At 41.0% G+C, this 20,543-nt stretch overlaps 1 protein-coding gene across 4 annotated transcripts in view; it reads left to right on the top strand.

Moving 5' to 3' along the window:
* Positions 1-20,543, top strand: part of STARD3NL (STARD3 N-terminal like) — a 64,772-nt gene that overhangs the window by 27,509 nt on the left and 16,720 nt on the right. For all 4 annotated transcript variants that reach the window (XM_066272151.1, XM_066272152.1, XM_066272153.1 and 1 more), the window contains exons 3-7: positions 8,479-8,556; positions 11,916-11,993; positions 13,775-13,828; positions 13,926-14,043; positions 16,027-16,122. In XM_066272151.1, coding sequence (XP_066128248.1) covers positions 8,479-8,556; positions 11,916-11,993; positions 13,775-13,828; positions 13,926-14,043; positions 16,027-16,122 — 424 coding nt within the window. The remainder of the gene's footprint in view (positions 1-8,478; positions 8,557-11,915; positions 11,994-13,774; positions 13,829-13,925; positions 14,044-16,026; positions 16,123-20,543) is intronic.

Raw genomic sequence — 20,543 nt, 5'->3', positions numbered from 1 at the left:
TAAATCTTTTCCATATATCTGGAGCTATTTGGAAAAAGACAAAACAATGTTATTAGCTGGATCTAATAAAGAAGGTAGTAGTTTGCAGGCAAAAAAGATTTGGTGTCTCCTGTTCATCAGCATTCAAAAGAAATGTAATGTGTTTTTTTTTTAAGTAAAAAGCATGATATGGTAGACCTATAGGAGTTCCAGGATATGACTACCCCCTTTAAAATTTTTTTTTAAATTGACCTTACAATGTTTGCTGAGTATACTTTAATAATACCTTAACTTTAAAGATTGTAAGCATGGCAAAATACAGTAAATGCTTTTGCTCCATATGCAGGAGCATTTTCAGTTTAGCCGGTTTAGGAAATCCAATAATAGAACAATGCATACAGACCATGAGCTATAACATGCTTAGCAGCCTCTCCTGTTCTGACAGAGGTTACTATAGATCCAGAATATGTATCTACTGTAATGTGGACATACGACTGTTTGCCAAATGAAGGTATATGAGTAACATTCATCTGCCAAAGTTGCCCTGGTAAGGGTCCTTGAGGGTTAACTCCAAATGAAGGGGCAGTATAGGACCCCTTGGACAGGATTTCTGAATCTGCCGTGCTGCTTCCTGGGAAAGTTGAAACTGTTTACACAGGGCTGCAGCGTTCTGGTGATGAATAGTATGAGACTGACTTGCTCGGTCTGTCATGGTTGCTCCATATAATTTTCTTTTGGGTAGCTTGATCAACAAGGGCATTCCTAGGCCATGGCCAGTTGGCTCAGTGGTAGAGCATTGGCCTGGTGTGCAGGATTCCCGGGTTCGATTCCCAGTCCGAGCACACAGAAGAAGCGCCCATCTACTTCTCCACCCCCACCCCCACCCCTCCTTCCTCTCTGTCTCTCTCTTCCCCTCCCGCAGCCAAGGCTCCACCAGAGCAAAGTCACCCCGGGCACTAAGGATGGCCTCATGGCCTCTGCCTCAGGCGCTAGAATGACTCTGGTTGCAACAGAGCAACACCCTAGATGGGCAGAGCATCCCCCCCCACCCCCCACCCCCCCCCGTAGACATGCCAGGCGCATCCCGGTCAGGCGCATGTGGGATTCTGTCTGATTGCCTCCCCATTTCCATCTTCAGAAAAATACAAAAAATAAATAAATAAATAAAAGAAAAAATACAACAACAACAAAAAGAGAGAGAGAAAGAAAAAGGGCATTCCCTTGTGCTAAAGCTCCAGGGAGCATGGAGTGAGCTTGAGTATGTCCTATGAAACATGGAGCTCTATGTTGACATATAAGTCTTTGAAGAAGGAGGAACTGCTGAAATAGTTCATCAGCATTTGTCCCTAAGACAGCAGTCTTTATAGTGGAAACAGCATAAGTAAATATTTGCTGTCTGTCTATAGATTAAAGGGGGAATATGGCAAATGCTGAAAAGCCATGATCTTTGTGCCCCTCCCCTCCCTCAACACCCTCCCTCTCCTCCCCCACCCTGTAACCCCAACACTGTTGTCCATGTCTCTGAGTTTCATCTTTATGTCCCACCTATGTATGGAATCATATAGTTCTTAGTTTTTTCTGATTTACTTCTTTCGCTCAGTATAATGTTATCAAGGCCCATCCATGTTGTTGTAAAAGATCCTATGTCATCATTTCTTATGGCTGAGTAGTATTCCATAGTATATATACCAAAGCTTTTTAATCCACTCGTCCTCTGATGGACACTTGGGCTGTTTCCAGATCTTTGCTATTGTGAACAATGCTGCCATAATCATGGGGGTGCATTTCTTCTTTTCAAACAGTGCTATGGTGTTCTTGGGGAATATTCCTATCAGTGGTATAGCTGGGTCAAAAGGCAGTTCGATTTTTAATTTCTTGAGGAATCTCCATACTGTTTTCCACAGTGACTGCACAAGTCTGCATTCCCACCAGTAGTGCAGGAGGGTTCCCTTTTCTTCACATCCTCGCTAGCACTTATTCTGTGTTGTTTTATTGATGAGTGCCATTCTGACTGGTGTGAGGTGATATCTCATTGTGGTTTTAATTTGCATTTCTCTAATCATTAGTGATGTTGAACATTTTTTCCTATGCCTATTGGCCATCTGTGTATCCTCTTTGGAGAAGTGTCTATTCATTTCTTTTTCCCATTTTTGTATTGGATTGTCTTCCTGGTATTAAGTTTTACAAATTCTTTATAAATTTTGGTTATTAACCCCTTATCAGACGCTATGTCAAATATATTCTCCCATTGTGTAGTTTGTCTTTTTATTCTTTTCTTATTGTCTTTAGCTGTGCAGAAGGTTTTTAGTTTGATAAAGTCCCATTTGTTTATCCTGTCTTTTACTTCACTTGCCTGCGGAGACAAATCAGCAAATATATTGCTGTGAGAGATGTCAGAGAGCTTACTGCCTATGTTTTCTTCTAAGATGCTTATGGTTTCATGGCTTACATTTAAGTCTTTTATCCATTTTGAGTTTATTTTTGTGAGTGGTGTAAGTTGGTGGTCTAGTTTCATTTTTTTGCAGGTAGTTGTCCAATTTTCCCAACACCATTTGTTGAAGAGGCTGTCTTTGCTCCATTGTATTCCCTTACCTCCCTTGTCAAATATCAGTTGTCCATAGAGCTGTGGGTTTATTTCTGGGTTCTCTGTTCTGTTCCATTGATCTATGTGCCTGTTCTTATGCCAGTACCATGCTGTTTTGAGTACAATGGCCTTATAATATAACTTGATTTCCGGAAGTGTGATACCTCCCGCTTTATTCTTCCTTTTCAAGATTGCTGAGGCTATTTGTATTCTCTTTTGGTTCCATATAAATTTTTGGAACATGTGTTCTATATCTTTGAAGTAAGTCATCGGTATTTTAATTGGTATTGCATTGAATTTATAAATTGCTTTGGGTAATATAGACATTTTAATGATGTTTATTCTTCCTAATCATGAGCACGGTATATGCCTCCACTTATTCATATCTTCCCTGATTTCTTTTATCAATGTTTTATAATTTTCCGAGTACAAGTCTTTAATCTCCTTGGTTAGATTTATTCCTAGGTACTTTAGTTTTTTGGTTGCAATGGCAAAGGGGATTGATTCCTTTTTCTGACAGTTCATTATTAGTGTATAAAAATGCGTCTGATTTCTGAGTATTGATTTTATATCCTGCCACCTTGCCGAATTCATTTATCAGGTCTAGTAGTTTTTTTACTGAGACTTTAGGGTTTTCTATATACAATATCATATCATCTGCAAATAATGATACTTTTACTTCTTCTTTTCCAATTTGGATGCCTTTTATTTCTTTTTCTTGTCTGATTGCTGTGGCTAGGACTTCCAGAACTATGTTGAATAAGAGTGGTGAAAGGGGGTACCCCTGCCTGGTTCCTGATCTTAAGGGGATTGTTTTTAATTTTTGCCCATTCAGTATGATGTTGGCTGTAGGTTTGTCATAGATGGCCTTTATCATGTTGAGGTATGTTCCCTATATTCCCACTTTGCTGAGAGTTTTGATCATGAATGGGTGCTGGATTTTATCAAATGCTTTTTCTGCATCTATTGAAATTATCATGTGGTTTTTCTCCTTCCATTTGTTTATGTGATGAATCACATTGATTGATTTGCGAATATTGTACCAGCCTTGCCTACCAAGAATAAATCCCACATGATCATGGTGTATGATTTTTTTCATATATTGCTGCATCTTTTTGCTAGTATTTTGTTGAGGATTTTTGCATCTAAGTTCATCAGGGATATTGGTGTATAATTTTCTTTTTTTGTGTTGTCTTTGCCTGGTTTTGGAATCAGAATTATGCTCGCCTCATAAAAGGAGTTTGGAAGTCTTCCTTCCTCTTGAATTTTTTGAAATAGCTTGAGAAGGATAGGAGTTAGTTCTTCTTTGAATATTTGGTAGAATTCACTTGTGAAGCCATCAGGCCCAGGACTTTTCTTTTTTGGGAGTTTTTTGATAGCTGTTTCAATCTCATTTGTTGTAATTGGTCTGTTTAGGTTTTCTGATTCTTCCAGATGGATTTTTGGAAGATTATATGATTCAAGGAATTTGTCCATTTCATCTAGGTTGTCTAGTTTTTTGGCGTACAGTTCTTCATAGTATTTTCTTACAATATTTTGTATTTCTGTTGTGTTAGTTGTTATTTCTCCACTCTCGTTTCTAATTTTATTTATTTGAGCCCTCTCTCTTTTTTTCTTGGTGAGTCTCGTTAAAGGTTCATCGATCTTGTTTACCTTTTCAAAGAACCAGCTCCTGGTTTCATTGATCCTCTGTATTGTTTCTTTAGCCTCTATGTCATTTATTTCTGCTCTGATCTTTATTATTTCCTTCCTTCTACTAGCTCTGGGCTTTACTTGCTGTTCTTTTTCTAGTTCTTTTAGATGCAGAGTTAAATTGTTTATTTGAGCTTTTTTTAGCTTCTTGAGATATGCCTGTAATGCTATAAACTTCCCTCTCAGGACTGTTTTTGCTGTGTCCCATAAATTTTGAGTTGATGTATGCTCATTATCGTTTGTTTCTAGGAATTTTTTAATTTCTTCTTGGATCTCAATGTTAACCCACTCATTATTTAATAACATGCTATTTAGTTTCCAAGTGTTTGAATGTTTTTCAATTTTTCTATTGTGGTTGATTTCTAGTTTAATGCCATTGTGATCAGAGAAAGTGCTCGATATGATTTCAATCTTCTTATATTTGTTGAGTCCGCTTTTGTGCCCTAACATGTGGTCTATTCTAGAGAATGTACCATGGGCGCTTGAAAAGAATGTATATTCTGCTGTTTTAGGGTGAAAGGTTCTGAAGATATCTATTAAATCGAGTTGATCTAATATGTCCTTTAAGTCTGCTGTTTCTTTGTTAATTTTCTTTCTTGAGGATCTATCTAATGATGTTAATGGGGTATTGAAATCCCCCACTATTATAGTATTGCTGTTGATCTCGCCCTTTAAGTCCATCAAAGTCTGCTTTATATATTTAGGTGCTCCTATATTAGGTGCGTAGATATTTCTTTTTTTTTTTTTTTTTTTTTTTTTATAATTTTATTTTTTTAATGGGGTGACATCAATAAATCAGGATACATATATTCAAAGATAACAAGTCTAGGTTATCTTGTCGTTCAATTATGTTGCATACCCACCACCCAAAGTCAGATTGTCCTCTGTCACCTTCTATCTTGTTTTCTTTGTGCCCCTCCCCACCCCCTATCCCTCTCCCATTCCCCCTCCCCCCCCGTAACCACCACACTCTTGTCAATGTCTCTTAGTTTCAGTATTATGTCCCACCTACGTATGGAATAATACAGTTCCTGTTTTTTTCTGATTTACTTATTTCGCTTCGTATCATGTTATCAAGATCCCACCATTTTGCTGTAAATGTTCCGATGTCATCATTTCTTATGGCTGAGTAGTATTCCATAGTGTATATGTGCCACATCTTCTTTATCCAGTCATCTATTGATGGGCTTTTTGGTTGTTTCCATGTCCTGGCCACTGTGAACAATGCTGCAATAAACATGGGGCTGCATATATCTTCCTTTTGGATTTCTCCCTTTATCATTATGTAGTGACCTTCTTTATCTCTAACTATGGTCTTTGTTTTAAAGTCCATTTTGTCTGATATAAGTATTGCTACCCCAGCTTTTTTTTCATTTCCATTTGCGTGAAATATTTTTTTCCATCCTTTTATCTTCAGTCTGTGTGCATCTTTTGATTTAAGGTGTGTCTCTTGTAGACAGCATATGTATGGGTCCTGTTTTCTTATCCACGCAGCTACCCTATGTCTCTTGATTGGATCATTTAATCCATTAACATTTAAGGTTATTACTGATATGTAATTGTTTATTGCCATTTTTTTTTCTTTAAAACTGTATTCCTCTTTTGCTATATTCTTTTTTTCCTTTGATCTGTTTACAACAGGTCCCTTAGCATTTCTTGCAGCCTTGGTTTGGTTGCAGTGAATTCCTTGAGTTTTTTTTTGTCTGTAAAGCTTTTTATTTCTCCTTCAATTTTAAATGATAGTCTTGCTGGATAAAGTAGTCTTGTTTGTAGGTTCTTGTTCTGCATTACTTTGAATATTTCTTGCCATTCCCTTCTGGCCTCAAGTGTTTCTGTTGAGAAGTCAGAAATCATCCTTATGGGGGCTCCTTTGTAGGTGGTAGTCTTTTTTTCTCTAGCAGCTTTTAATATTTTCTCTTTATCATTTGGCTTTGGTATTTTAATTATGATGTGTCTTGGTGTTGGTTTCTTTGGGTTTCTCCTTAATGGAGTTCTCTGTGCTTCCTGAACATGTGAAATATTTTCCTGCCTTAATTGGGGGAAGTTTTCCGCTATGATATGTTTGAACAAAGTCTCTATCCCTTGTTCTTTCTCTTCTTCTTCAGGAACCCCTATGATGCGGATGTTATTTCTCTTCATGTTGTCACAGAGCTCTCTTAGAGTTTTCTCAGACTTTTTGAGTCTCTTTTCTTTATTCTGCTCTGCTTCCTTGCCTTTATTGTGTCCTCTAACTCGCTGATTCGATTCTCTTCTTCATCCATCCTGCTTTTAATTCCTTCCATTGTATTCTTTATTTCAGATATTATATTTGTCATTTCTGACTGATTCTTTTTTATTATTTCAATGTCCTTTTTTATATTTATCTCTTTATTTAGGTTTTCATAATGGCCATCTATGGTTGTTCTAATATCTTGAGCATCCTAACAATCGTCATTTTAAACTCTGCATCTGGTAATTTGGTTATATCTGATTCACTTAGGTCCTTTTCTGGGGATTTCTCTTGGTTTATTTGTGTTGTATTTCTCTGTCTCCACATTTTCTCTTCACGGGAGTGGATGTGATCACGCACTCGGGTGCACAAGCATTGGTGGCCTTGGCCTTTGCCTTGCCCTTGTGTGTGACGTTATGCTCAGTCCTGAGGGCACTGGTGAGCACCTTTGCTCAGCTGCGGGTCTCTGCCTGTTTCCGGGCTTTCACCCTGCCCTTGTAGGAGGAGCCCACTCGAGGAACGGCTGCTAGCCTTGGCTCTACCGCGGGGCAGGACTGCGTGCCCAAGCTCAGCTCAGTAGCGGAACTCCGCCTCTTCTGGGCTTTTGGCTCCACCCCTACGGGAGGAGCCAGCTACCAAGTCAGACCAAGCCTGGGTTGCATGGGCGGGGTAAGGCTGTGCTCCTGTGCCCTTGCTCAGGGGCTGGTCTCCACCCTTTTTGGGGTTCCCGCCCTTCTCCCACAGGCTGGATTACAGGCTGCCAGCAACTGAGCTTGACCACTTTTGCATGCCCCCTTCTCCCCAGCCGGCCAAGATTGAGCTCACACCTGAGCCCAGTGGTGGCCAGCTGGCTTCCACCCCTGCCAGCAGAACCGTGCTTTTGTCTCCTGCTGCCGCCTGCCCTCCGGCGCGCCCTCAGCCGCGGGGTGGGGGCGTTGCAGCTCGGACCCTAAGACTTACTACTGTAGAGCCAAAAGCTCCCTCCTTCTATGCGACTCTGCTCTGAGTGCCGCGGGGGAGCTTGTTTGGCTGCTCTCCTGCTTCCCTTTGCTGGTATTGCTGTTTCCGGGGGAAATATTCACTTCAGCTTTGGGGAGTGACTGACTTGTCCCAGGGGTTAGGGTGGCTATCTCCCAAAATATTTCTCCCTGTGCCTCCTAGATTACACTCTCTTCCTGTTACTCTGGTCCTCTCCTCTCTCCCCCCGTCCCCAGGAGCCCCAGGTGAGTGGTTGTGAGAGAGATGTTCTGCACGGTTTCTTTAAGAAGGATCCTGGGTCTGAGAAATCAGACTCTTTCTCATAAACAGTATCCTGACTTGTTTCCAGCTAAATACTGTCCTTACACCTCTTCTGGGCTCTGGGGCTGCAGGCTGGGGCTTTGTTCCTGGGGCTCAGGACCCTTTCCCCTCTCTGCAAAACTCACTTCCTGCCACGCGAGTCTCTCCCTGCTGCCGTTCGCTTCGGGGAGCTGGGCAGCCCTCTCCACGTTTCCATTTTTCCTACCAGTCTCGGTGTGGCTTCTTCGGTGTTCCTTGGTTGAAGAGTTCTCTTAGTTTAGTCCAATGTTGGTTTTTCCAGATGATAGTTCTTAAAATTAGTTTGTAATCCACTTTGGTTCTGGGACGTAGATGTTGGTATGTCCGCCTACTCCAGCGCCATCTTGTCTCTCTCTGTTCATAAGCTTTTAAGTTTGGGCTAAAGATTTGTTTTCTCTTTTCACATAAAGTTTGAAGACTTTTTATTCATTTAAAATTTTAGTTTGCCAAACTATGAACTGCAAAAATGTCATTGTTTTTTATTATACATTTATATTTTTTGAGTGAATTCAAAATTAAGTGCTAAATGTTATTTAGCATTTTTCTATTAGAAGTATGAGGGTCCTTCTATATTTTAGCATTTCTGGATTCTGAGAAGACAGGCAGAAAAATGTATTGTAACCTTACTTGTATGCTCTTTTGTATTCCTTTCACATGTAAATCTCTCTTCATTTTCACTTCTCTCTCTCCTACCTAGGTGAATGGAGGCATTAAGAACACATTAGAGAAGGAGGTGGTGTGGTATGACTTCTACTCTTCTTATTTTGACATATTTGTAAGTATTTTCTATTATACAATGTATTTCAGATATGACATAACTGACCACAGTCAGATTTCCTCTCAGTAGACTTTATGTTCTGTGCAGTGTTTTCCTCACTTGAATAGTGTCTTTTCCTTCCCCTTAGTCACTGCCGGCTCTGTGTTCTCGTTCCCCTTTCCAGGGCACTGTCTGGTCATCTCAAAGAAATAAAAGATTAACGAGAGATAAGGAAGGCAGCCAAAGAAGCCATTCTGATTTTCTTGGAGAAAAACCTTTATTTTTTCAAATGGCTGATATAGAAATGTTGACACTAATCACTGAAAGAAAAGTTTACCTGTTTGTATAACAACACGTGAAAATGTAGTTTTTCTGCCTTGACATAGATTTCTTTGTATTTTTAATAAGTGTGTTTTATTTTACTCTAATAGAATTTGAGGTTAGTTATATATTGGTAATCTAGGGCAACATCAAGTCAGTTGTAGAATTACATAGATGGAATTATCTATAAATGAGGCATCCATTTTATTTACATCAATGCTTGACACTCTGTGACTTTGATTAGGGTTCATACACATCTCCATGGTATCTCTATAGTATAAGTAAATCAGATATTAACATTGTATTAGACACAGCATAGGCAATTAAAGTTCACAAAACATTCCCCAAAATCCATTTTTACTCCTTTATTCACTGTCTTTTAAACTGTATACACCAGGGGTCGGGAAACTTTTTGGCTGAGAGAGCCATGAACGCCACATATTTTAAAATGTAATTCTGTGAGAGCCATACAACGACCCGTGTATGTTACGTATTATCCAATAAAAATTTGGTGTTGTCCCGGAGGACAGCTGTGATTGGCTCCAGCCACCGCAACCATGAACATGAGCGGTAGGAAATGAATGGATTGTAATACATGAGAATGTTTTATATTTTTAACATTTTTTTTTTATTAAAGATTTGTCTGTGAGCCAGATGTAGCCATCAAAAGAGCCACATCTGGCTCGTGAGCCATAGGTTCCTGACCCCTGGTATATACAATAGTTACAAGTAGGACAAGTTGACCTCAGAAAATCTGGGTTTGATTTACAACACTATTACTAGTTGTATATCTTCGAAGAGATTAAATCTAAGTTTCAGCTTCCTCAGTATTTAAAATGAGATCATCATTCTGAAAAGTGATGAAATAAAACATGGAACTCTTGGCCCAGTGATGGGTACACCTTAGAAGCTTCAAGAACCACCTGAAATCACTGTCATCATCACTATTTTGGGTTGAGAATTTTAATGATTTTTTAATGGGTTTCAAACTACTCTAAAAAGTCTTGACTTTGAAGGGCCTTTAGAAGTGTATATGTGGAAGGAAGCGGATTGCCCCGTAGGTAGACATCAGAAGTCATCACCTCCTTACAGCCTGATTAATTCCCCTGTTATCTGTACAGATTAGGGTTTATTTTTTTCTGTATGGTATGTTAGGGTTCATTCTTACCTACGTAGTGTGTTAGGGTTCTGTATAGTATGTTGAAAATATTTGGAAAACCACTAATGTAGTTTATTCCCCTTATTTTTCCAAATGAAGAAATTGAATGTCATGGTTCCATGCCGTGACCTACCCTACATCATTGAAGTTGGTGGCAGAACATATTTTATCTCAAATTTCTTGATACTTTTGAAACATTGGCATAGAAGCAACAAAATTGATTTTTTTCTCTTCTTTTTCTCTCTTATTTTCTTTACTGCATTTATCCTTAAATTGCCTGAATAAGAAATTGTCAGGAAGCCAGATTAGTCCACTGGTGAGATCTCCTTTGATTGTCTGTACTCCATGCTTAGGAAGTTGCTGGACTAACAGGGAGGGCCCATTTGCAGATTGGAGAGACTGTCATGCATGAGCTAGGAAATGGGCACAGCCTCCAGGAAATCTTGGTGTCAGGAAAGCTTCAAGACAGAAGGGTAGCCCTGGCCGGTTGGCTCAGCGGTAGAGCGTTGGCCTAGTGTGCGGAGGACCCGGGTTCGATTCCCGGCCAGGGCACACAGGAGAAGCGCCCATTTGCTTCTCCACCCCTCCGCCGCGCTTTCCCTCTCTGTCTCTCTCTTCCCCTCCCGCAGCCAAGGTGCCATTGGAGCAAAGATGGCCCGGGCGCTGGGGATGGCTCTGTGGCCTCTGCCCCAGGTGCTAGAGTGGCTCTGGTCGCGGCAGAGCGACCCCGTGGAGGGGCAGAGCATCGCCCCCTGGTGGGCAGAGTGTCGCCCCTGGTGGGCGTGCTGGGTGGATCCCGGTCGGGCGCATGCGGGAGTCTGTCTGACAGTCTCTCCCTGTTTCCAGCTTCAGAAAAATGAAAAAAAAAAAAAAAAAAAAGACAGAAGGGTAAAGCCTGGCACTTTTGCCAAGTCCAGAATGCAGAGATAGAGGTTGGAATGAATTGAGCAAATAAATGTTCAGAAGATTGTTGGAAAACACATTTTCAATGAAAGCAGCAAATTAAAAACAAATATTACCTGTGAACTTCATTTGTGTAAAAGGATGATCTTAAGTGAGGTTGTCTGGCCAGTGGCAGCAAAAAAGTTATGCCTTTAGCACAATTCTGATTAGTGAGGAATTTCTGGCAGACTACACCCTGAGTTTAAGAGTCAGCCTGACTTCTCCCAACTCAGAATAGGCATACTTTCCAAACAGAATTGGTAAAATTTTATTTTATGTTTATTTCTTAGTAGATGAGAGTTACTAAGACAGCTGTAGTGTAGTGGTTAAGTACCTGGTCTCTGCAGTCAGGCTGCCTGGATTCAAACCTAGCTCCGCACTAAGGAGTTGTGTGGTTTTGGACAATTTTTCTATCCATTTTATCTGAATAGGATTAATGATAGTAGTGACTCATGTGGTTGTTCTGGTGGGGATTACATGAGATAACAATACACTTGAAGGGTTTCACAAAGTCCCAGACCACCCAGAATAATCAGATAGTATTTACTGAGTTAGGCCAGACTCTGCCAGTAACCCAGAGCTTCATAGTGGACTTTACTGAAAACCTGCTTAGTATCTTCCAAAAGTGAGCATTTGTGCCTGAAGTTTTCATAAAACTTTTTCCAATCTTAAAAGTTTATCAGACGTATATGTGGACTCAAATAGAAAGGGAAAACAAATATTTAATTGTATGTTCTTTTGGTGAGGATGAGAAGTTGATTTGAATCCTAATTTGGGTGATATTACGTAAATTTTACAGCAGAAATCTCAAATGCTGGTCTATAGACCCATACCGGTTTGTGCCTGTCTTTAGCTAAAGCTGAGTAATGAAGGCACTTTGGTGAATGAACTCTTCATAAAACTGTACTACTTCTTTTTGTATATATATTTTAAAAACTTGTTTATTTTAATACAGCTTTTGGCAGTTTTCCGATTCAAAGTGTTAATACTCGCCTATGCCGTCTGCAGACTGCGCCATTGGTGGGCAATCGCGGTGAGTACACCTGGCGGAGGGGTTGTCTCCTCCAGTGCCGGCAGCTGTGGGCTGTGCACTGTGGGCCTGCGCTGGGAGAAGAGGTGCTGCTCATCTGGCTGGAATCCTGCTAGCTGTTCTGAATCCCCTTTCTTCCACACTTCAACAGGTTTAACACTACAGGGTTGCTTTTCGGTGGTTGTGACTAACTCGCTTTTCCTGTCTGGATATTGAGCCAAGTGAGAAGTCTAGAGGCCCAGCAGTATTATTGGCCAAGCATCAGCCCACCCTCACCTTCTTTTACAGTCAGAGAAGATCAGTACCTCTGTCACAAAGAGAGCTAGACAATTTCCTGTTGGTCGAAACTGCTTGGTGACTTTTCATGACTTGTTCCCTGCTTATTTTGATTATTGTCTTCCTCCCTGTTTTATTCCCCTTCCTCCAATCTTAAAGGAAAAAACTCTTCTGTCCCATTTTATATTTGCCTTTAGGCTTCTTAAAGACAGTGGCCTTTTCACTCATTTCAGTTCCCTTGCATCTGGCATAGACATTTGGCACATGCTATTCACCCTCACTAAAAAATTATTGATTGGGAGAAGAATTATAAGCACTTCTCCCTGAATTGTTTTTGCCATTTCCAGAGACTTCTGAACATGCACCTTTTTGAGAGTTCCACTCTGGCAGGTGCATGAGGGGAATACTGCTTAGGAATAACCCATGGTCCTACCTCTGAGTGTGAGAGCTTGGTCTGTGTGTGGTTGGCAAGGGCTTATCCAGCAGTAGACGGAGGATAGAGCCTCCCAGGGGCCATCTCTGCCTAGGCATCTCCTCTGAGCATCCACAGAATCAACAGCCCATCAGTTGAGCCACAAGCCTACGTTTCATGGATATGGGCTAACAGTTTTAGCCAGACTTGATTTCTGGCCTTGAATCTGCTTTTGCCAGTATCACAGAGCTGTCATGATTGTCCCAAATTTTCTACAATAGTCCCTAATTTGAGTCTGTATAATATGCATCAATTTTGTCAATCCATCTGTCTCAATGTTTCTTTCAGAAAAGTGGTTGACATTCAATGGGAGTTTTAAGAAAGTATCTTCAATATCTGATTGTAAATTATCAAAAGGGCAGGTCAGATTTAGCACATTCATTTTATTGTTTCTGATTTTTATTTTTAAAAACATTTGCAGAGAGGGTCAAGGCAGCTGGGAGAAGCCAGCTGGCACCTAAAGAGCATTTATTTCAGCCTATAAAGTTAATGAGTGTCAGAGTGCATACTGCTTCCTCTGCCAGTGGTTTATTCTGGGTAGGTGTGTGTCTGTCTCCTAACAAATACTGACTCTGCTACTTTGTTAATACTTACTGAACATGACACCTGATGTCCCACCTCCATTCTGTGGTTTCATATCGCTACAAATCTTAGTTGGAGGATGGAGTGATGAGGGCCAGTCCTTGGGGGTAATCCCAACCCCTAAGGGGGAGCCCTGCCTCTGTATTTCACGGTCTCTTCTTCTGTGGTGATAGTGTCTTTGGATAAAACTTAGTTTCCCCCACACACCAGCCTGCAAAAATGTGGGAGAAAAAATGCCACATGAGGCAGTCAGGGCTTGGGTGCCACATAGATGCCCACTGCCCCAGTGTGGAAGTAGGGTAGAGATAGAATGATGTAGGAAGGAGCCAGGCCAGCCGAGCACAGCGTTTTCAGGCATTGTGTGCTTCTGGCTCATGTGGGCCTCTGGTATGAGGAAGTGCCTCTACAGTGTACAATGTCTAATTTGAATGGCACCAAATTATTTGTCTTTCAGTTGACGACAGCAGTGACCAGTGCCTTTTTACTAGCAAAAGTGATCCTCTCAAAGGTACTGCCTACCACTTTTTCTAATAATGCCATCTCTAATGACAGAGCCTCGTTCTCCATTGAGAGATTCCCTCAGCTGATAGCATCTGTTCTTACAGCTTTTCTCTCAAGGGGCTTTCGGATATGTGCTGCCCATCATTTCATTTATCCTCGCCTGGATCGAGACATGGTTCTTGGATTTCAAAGTGTTACCTCAAGAGGCAGAAGAAGAAAACAGTACGTTTCTCTCAGCTGGCCTCCTGGGCTGGCTTGGTGTGGAGTGGGGCTTGGTGTGGAGCTGTGGAGCTCTGAAACGTTTGAGTGGAGCTGAGGGGTGAAGTGGAATCAGGCAGGTCATGGTGTTGCCTTTCTTTAGTGGGTATAGCAGAAATCACAAGCAGGGTTGGGTGATAAAATTTTATTAACTGCTATCAACCCAATAAAGTTCAGTTTTTGAAAAATGCAAGAGGAATGGATGAAAGCATAGTGACAGATGTGGCTCCTCCAGCTGTGTGAACACTGGTGAAAAAGACATCCAACAACAAAAATAGCCAATGCCTCTTTCTCCCCAGACAGGTTAACCTTTCCTTCCTATCAGTAAGGCTCTTAGGACACTAGACATTTGTGCATCTAAACAGAACTGTTGTTTCGGGACAGAGAAACATAGAACAATTTTAGGTTAACTGAGTGAGCAACTCTAAAATTCAGTGCTTCTTCACAGTTTCACATGGCTCCTGATAGAGCTAGTGGCTTTGAATGGGCCATAATTAGAGCAGCGCCCAGAGTGTAACTGCTGGTAGGTCAGTGATGAAGATGGAGTTCCGGAGGAGGAAGACGGCAAGCCAGGGAAATGCTCAGCCATCAGGCTGCCCCAGTCTCCTCTGAGTAGCTGAGTGATAGCTGGCATTGTGAAATCATGAGTTCTACCAGAGCTGTTGTTATCTCCCTGTGTGGCTTTGAGCATCATTGGATGTTGACTAGGAAGGCCAAGAGATTCATTGAGGACTATGATTAATTACTGGGTTGGAATTCTTTTCTAAATGATGGCTTTAGACGAAGTGCACACACTCCACTCTCCCTCTCGGAGGTGATCTTTTCAAAGCTCAACTCAGAGACTGAGACAGATTTCAGACATGCTGTGTTTATGTTCTGTCAGTCATCTAACTGTTTGCCCTGCCTAAGAGGAAAAACAGTCTCATGTCTTATGCAATGCTAAACATGATTATAACCTCAGGGAACAGCAGAAGAAAATAACTGTGCAAATGGTTTTCTTTTGGAAAGTCTCATTTACAGGGAAGAAATCTATAAGGAAAGAATTATTCAAGAGTAGATTTTAAAACACATTAATCAGACCAAACTGTACCTATCCTGTGCCTCCTTTTCCCTAAATGAAAACATATTGTGGAGAAGGGACAAAGAAGGTTCATGGAAGTCGTTTTTTAAAATATAAAGATCAAATGGAATTTTATTGAAAGAACTATTAATGTGATTAAACCAAATTCAAAGTAATTAATAAAGCAGAACACACAGTGAATGGGAAATTTGACAGCGGCATTTCTTTTCACTGTCTGCAGCTTGTTTCATACACATACCTGGTACCTGCTGTTTGGCCGGTTGTGGCTCGACCTTTTCTCATTAGCTCAGGTTTACTCAGGAGAACACTCATTTCTGGTGACCTCTCTCCTCAGGTGTCTACATCATGCTTCCTTTTCATCTCGTGTCTGTGTTTTTAATACCCTTCATTTCAGAGATTCTTTTTACTGGATAAAGACTTCCTCACCATCTAATTATTCTTTATATATTTTTCAAAGCCTAACCATTTATTATGCTTTACATTGGCATTTCTCCAACCAAATACAGACTGCAGACCACAACCATTTGTATGAACCGACCAGGTTTTTGTTTTGTCTTCTCTTTTGGTTTTGATGTTGGTTTTCATAGGGAGGAAGTTACTCTCAAGGGAAGATGCTGTCAATACTGAGTCAGAGAATTATGTGAGTGACAGGAGGTAGCTTTTTAAACTAATTGGAATCTCTTCTTAAATACAGGTTCATAGTTTATTAATATGATTTTTTTAGTTTAAATATTTTCAAAGTATCTCTTCTTGCTAAGATTTTTTCTAAAAATGTAACATTAAAATCATTTTATTGTGGTTAATGTTGCCAAGAAGCTACCAGAGCAGAGACATTATTTCCAGCACCTGAATTTTTTCTCTTCCAGGACTCCGGATAGTTCAGGATGCTTCGGAGAGGGCAGCACTGATACCTGGGGGTCTTTCTGATGGTCAGTTTTATTCTCCTCCTGAATCTGAAGCAGGTAAAATAAGTTCACTATCATTTGTATTTTTGTCTATTATTCAAAAGCTTGATTTTCCCTGTCTTTCTCCTCCTTCCATCCCTCTACTTCTCAAAACACTTAGCAAACATTTAACATATCTGGCATTTCGGATATGAAAATAGCTAAGTTGTGGTCTTGATATGTGAGCAGTGGTGAGACTCAGAGATAGAACAATAAATGCAACAGGGCCAGAGACACTGCGGCTTGTGACCTGCATCTTAGAAGTCAGGCCGGGAAGCACAGGGGTCTCGGTGCTCTCTTTATGACCTGTCACCCCTAAACTGATGCTCCCCAGATCTCCTATGTCTAAGAATGGAAGCACTGTCTACCCAATTTCCCAAGTCAGAAACCAGAGCCTTACTGGGATCCACCCCTTTCTTGGCTCACATACAATCATTAACTGAGCCGTTTGATCCTCCTTTTTCTGCTTCCTTTATAACCTTCACATTCTACACTTAATTTCTGTTTTTACTTTCATTGAATCTATTGAGGTGGCACTGGTTGACAAAATTATTCAGGTGTCAGGTGTACAACCCTCAACACATCATCTGTACACAGTATTTTGTTTTCACCAACACAGGTCAAGCTTCCTTCCATCACCATTTAACCCCCATATCCTCCTCCACTTCCTCCCACTCTGCCCTTCGTCCCCACCTGGCAATCACCACCACACTGTTGTCCGCGTCCATGAGTGATTCTCTTTGTTCCCCTTTTCTTACTCCAGCCCCCAGCACCCCCATACAGGTTTCATCCTGCTCTCTATGAGTCTTGCTGTTTTTCTCATTACAGTTCACTTTATTCATCAGATTCCACATGCAAGTGAAATTATAAGTACCACTTAATTTGATCTTGAACTTGAATTCAGCATTTCTTCTGTTTCTGCAATAGCCTGTCTCCCCCCCGTAGTTGCCTTCTCACAATCTGCCACCAGAGAGCAGTGTCAAATATAACAATCTCACACCCACTCTGATGTAAATGTCTCATTCATTATTCCTATTTTAGAGATGAGGAAGGGAGGCACCATGTGGTAAAGTGATTTGTCCCACATCATGAAAAGAGTAAGAGGGGGAGCTAGAATTTGAACCCTGGCTCTAGTGCTGGAGTCCATGCTCATAGCTAATAAATGCACAGCCTTTTAGTATTAATCATTACCAGCTAGAAGCAGCGGTCATTGGGACTTGGACATGAGCTGCAAAGTATAGAATGGTGACAACAATTCCAGTGCCATGCGGACTTTTCCTGTGGGGAACTTTCCTGGACTCCTGCTCCCTGTGACAGCTCCTAACAGACTGAACTGTGGTTGGGTCGCATTTTTCAGGGATTTGGCATGGTGATGGGGCCAACTTGGACTTGGGGAACATGTTAAGGACACTACTCATTCATGGATTCTTGCTGTATTGGCCAAGAGTTTGCTTAAAGGCTGTTAATCACTGTAAAAAAAAATAGAGGACTGGATGAAGAAGATGGGGCACATATACACCATGGTATATTATTCAGCTAGGAGAAAGGGTGACATCGGATCACTTATAGCGGAATGGTGGAGTCTTGGTAGCATTGTGCGGGGTGAAATAAGCGAATCAGAAAAAAACAGGAACTGCAGGATTCCATACATTGGTGGGACATAAAAGCGAGACTAAGAGGCATGAACAGGAGTGTGGTGGCTATGGGGGGTGGGGGGGAGGGGAGGAGGGAGAGGGAGAGGGGGAGGGGTACAGAGAGAACTGGATGGAGGGTGGCGGAGGACGATCTCTCTTCGGGTGATGGGTATGCAACAGAACTAAATGACAAGATAACCTGGAAATGTTTTCTTTGAATGTATGTACCCTGATTTATTGATGTCACCCCATTAAAATAAAAATTTATTTATAAAAAAAAAAAATTAAAAATTGACCACATTATTGCCCTGCCCAAAAGCCTTCAGTGGCAACAAGAATTAAGAAAGTCCTTTACAGCAAAATGGTGGGATCTTGATAACATGATACGAAGTGAAATAAGTAAATCAGAAAAAAACCAGGAACTGCATTATTCCATACGTAGGTGGGACATAAAAGTGAGACTAAGAGACATTGATAAGAGTGTGGTGGTTACGGGGGGAGGGGGAACAGGGAGAGGGAAAGGGGGAGGGGGAGGGGCACAAAGAAAACTAGATAGAAGGTGACAGAGGACAATCTGACTTTGGGTGATGGGTATGCAACATAATTGAACGACAAGATAACCTGGACATGTTATCTTTGAATATATGTATCCTGATTTATTGATGCCACCCCTTTAAAAAAATAAAATTATTAAAAAAAAAAAAGAAAGTCCTGAATCTACACTGGCAGAACGCACTCTGTGATCACCCTTATGCATTGCCCCGCCCCTCCACTTGGTACTTTATATGTATTCGGTTCTCTGCTTTCTTGGAAATGCTGAGTGCAAGCCCTCTCAAGCCACTGGCTTCTTGCTTTTCTCTCTCCTTAACACTGCATCTCTGCCTTCCTAGTCTCCACTCACACGCTCAGAAGGCTTCTACCCACTCTCAGCCACCCCTGGCTCCTGGCAGTCGTGGGCAGCATATCCTTGTCTTGTGCCTGTGTGTGGGATCTGTCCCACAACTCTATCACTGGCATCGCCTGCACTGTCAGCAGCAGTGACTGGGCCTGTTTCTATCACTGCGATGTAAAGTAGAGTTAGAGACTGCATTATTTTATTCCTGGCATGATGATTAGTAAATATTTTATACACACACATGTGCGTGTGCGCATACACACACACACACACACACACACACTCTCTCTCTCTCTCTCTCTCTCTAGCAAACAGGCTGCAGGCAGAAAGGGCCTGCCAAAGACCAAAGGAATAGCAATGAGATGTAAGGTATTAGGGGAACTAGGAGGAACTTGGTATTCTGGACTGTTGGTGTTGGATCTAAAAGCAGAATGAAATATATAGTCAGATAACATAAATATATGAATTATCAGGAAAGCTATTTCTCAGCCTGTAGAAACTATTACCTCATTATAAGGACTATTTTATTGAGATTTTTGTATGTCGTAGGACTCGTTCCTTTAAAAAACAGGAATTTTGCACTGTAGTTAAAGCTTTTTATAAATTTTATTTTTCTAAGATAATAAAATTTCTCAGCACTAATGTGTTTTCTTGGTTAGAAACTGGCCTGGCATGTGGTGACGCAGTGGATAAAGCGTCGACCTGGAATGCTGAAGTCGCCCATTTGAAACCATGAGCTTGCCTGGTCAAGGCACATATGGGAGTTGATGCTTCCTGCTCCTCAACCTTCTCTCTCTCCTACCTCTCGTTCTAAAAATGAATAAATAAAAGACTTAAGAAATTTTTCAGAGCAGTGGGATAATCACGTGAGGAATACTTCTCAGGCCTTCTTCAACAGTCAGTCCATGGGCTTCCTGCCTGTGACTTCTACTACCACCTAGTGGTAGTAGGAAATATTACCATTTCTTTGACTTTTGATGCTAAAGGAGCAAATACTTCCACAACAAATACTTCACGTGTTCAGCTGAGGAGCTGCTCTAAGGCAAAATGCAGATTAGTAGTGGCTGGAGAAGGAATGCTCAGAATGGCTGACTTTATTGTATTATATTGTATATTATATCATATTATTTTCATTGAATGTTCAGTTTAAGAAAGAATGAAAACTTTCATTAAAATTATTAAAACTCTTATTTGAATTATATGCCTTGAAAAGAAGACTCTACTCTTATGTTTTCTCATTAGGCCAGTGATAAATATTAAACAGGTTACAGAGGCACAGGTTGTAAGCCTCTCTGGTCCTAACACAGCTCTCATCGGCCCCTGGAGAAGAAGGAGGGCATCAGGGCCTGTCTCACCTTCTCATGTCTTTCTTCTTCTGCACCTAGTACAGTGCCTGGCACATAGTAACCTCATAACTGTCCAAGGAACAAATGAAAATAAGTGAGAAAGAAATTAGAGGTGCCAGAAACTGAAATGTTAGCATTTTTACTTGTAAAGGTAAGACTTGAATTTTAATATTGTAGAGATTTGGATAAATTAGCATAATTTAAGAATATAAAAGTGGTCTGTTTGGTCTAGCCATTTCCTGCTTACCTGTGTATTAAATGGAAAGAATGAGGAAGCACAGTCCTCTCAGTGATGGGGCTGGTGTTCTATGTGGTCACACACACAGCTTAAATGAAGCAGTTGTGATGCTGGAGAAACCGTGCTTCATCACCTCTGAATCATTGCAAGACTGGCTTATAATGAAGACTAGGTCAATTGCATAATTTTATTCTGTGCTGAACAAATCTAGATGAAGGCATTAAAATTTGAATTTGAAACCTACTAAAAGTGTCCAAATGTTTTGGTTTGCCAGCAACAGTCTTGACTTACTCCTGTGGCCCCATGTAGTCATTAGAACTGCTTTC

This window comes from Saccopteryx bilineata, chromosome 4 (assembly GCF_036850765.1).
Source record: "Saccopteryx bilineata isolate mSacBil1 chromosome 4, mSacBil1_pri_phased_curated, whole genome shotgun sequence".
In the NCBI taxonomy this organism is placed as follows: Eukaryota; Metazoa; Chordata; class Mammalia; order Chiroptera; family Emballonuridae; genus Saccopteryx; species Saccopteryx bilineata.
The sequence above is the reverse complement of the archived record's forward strand: the minus strand, read 5'-3'. Positions and strand labels throughout refer to the sequence as shown.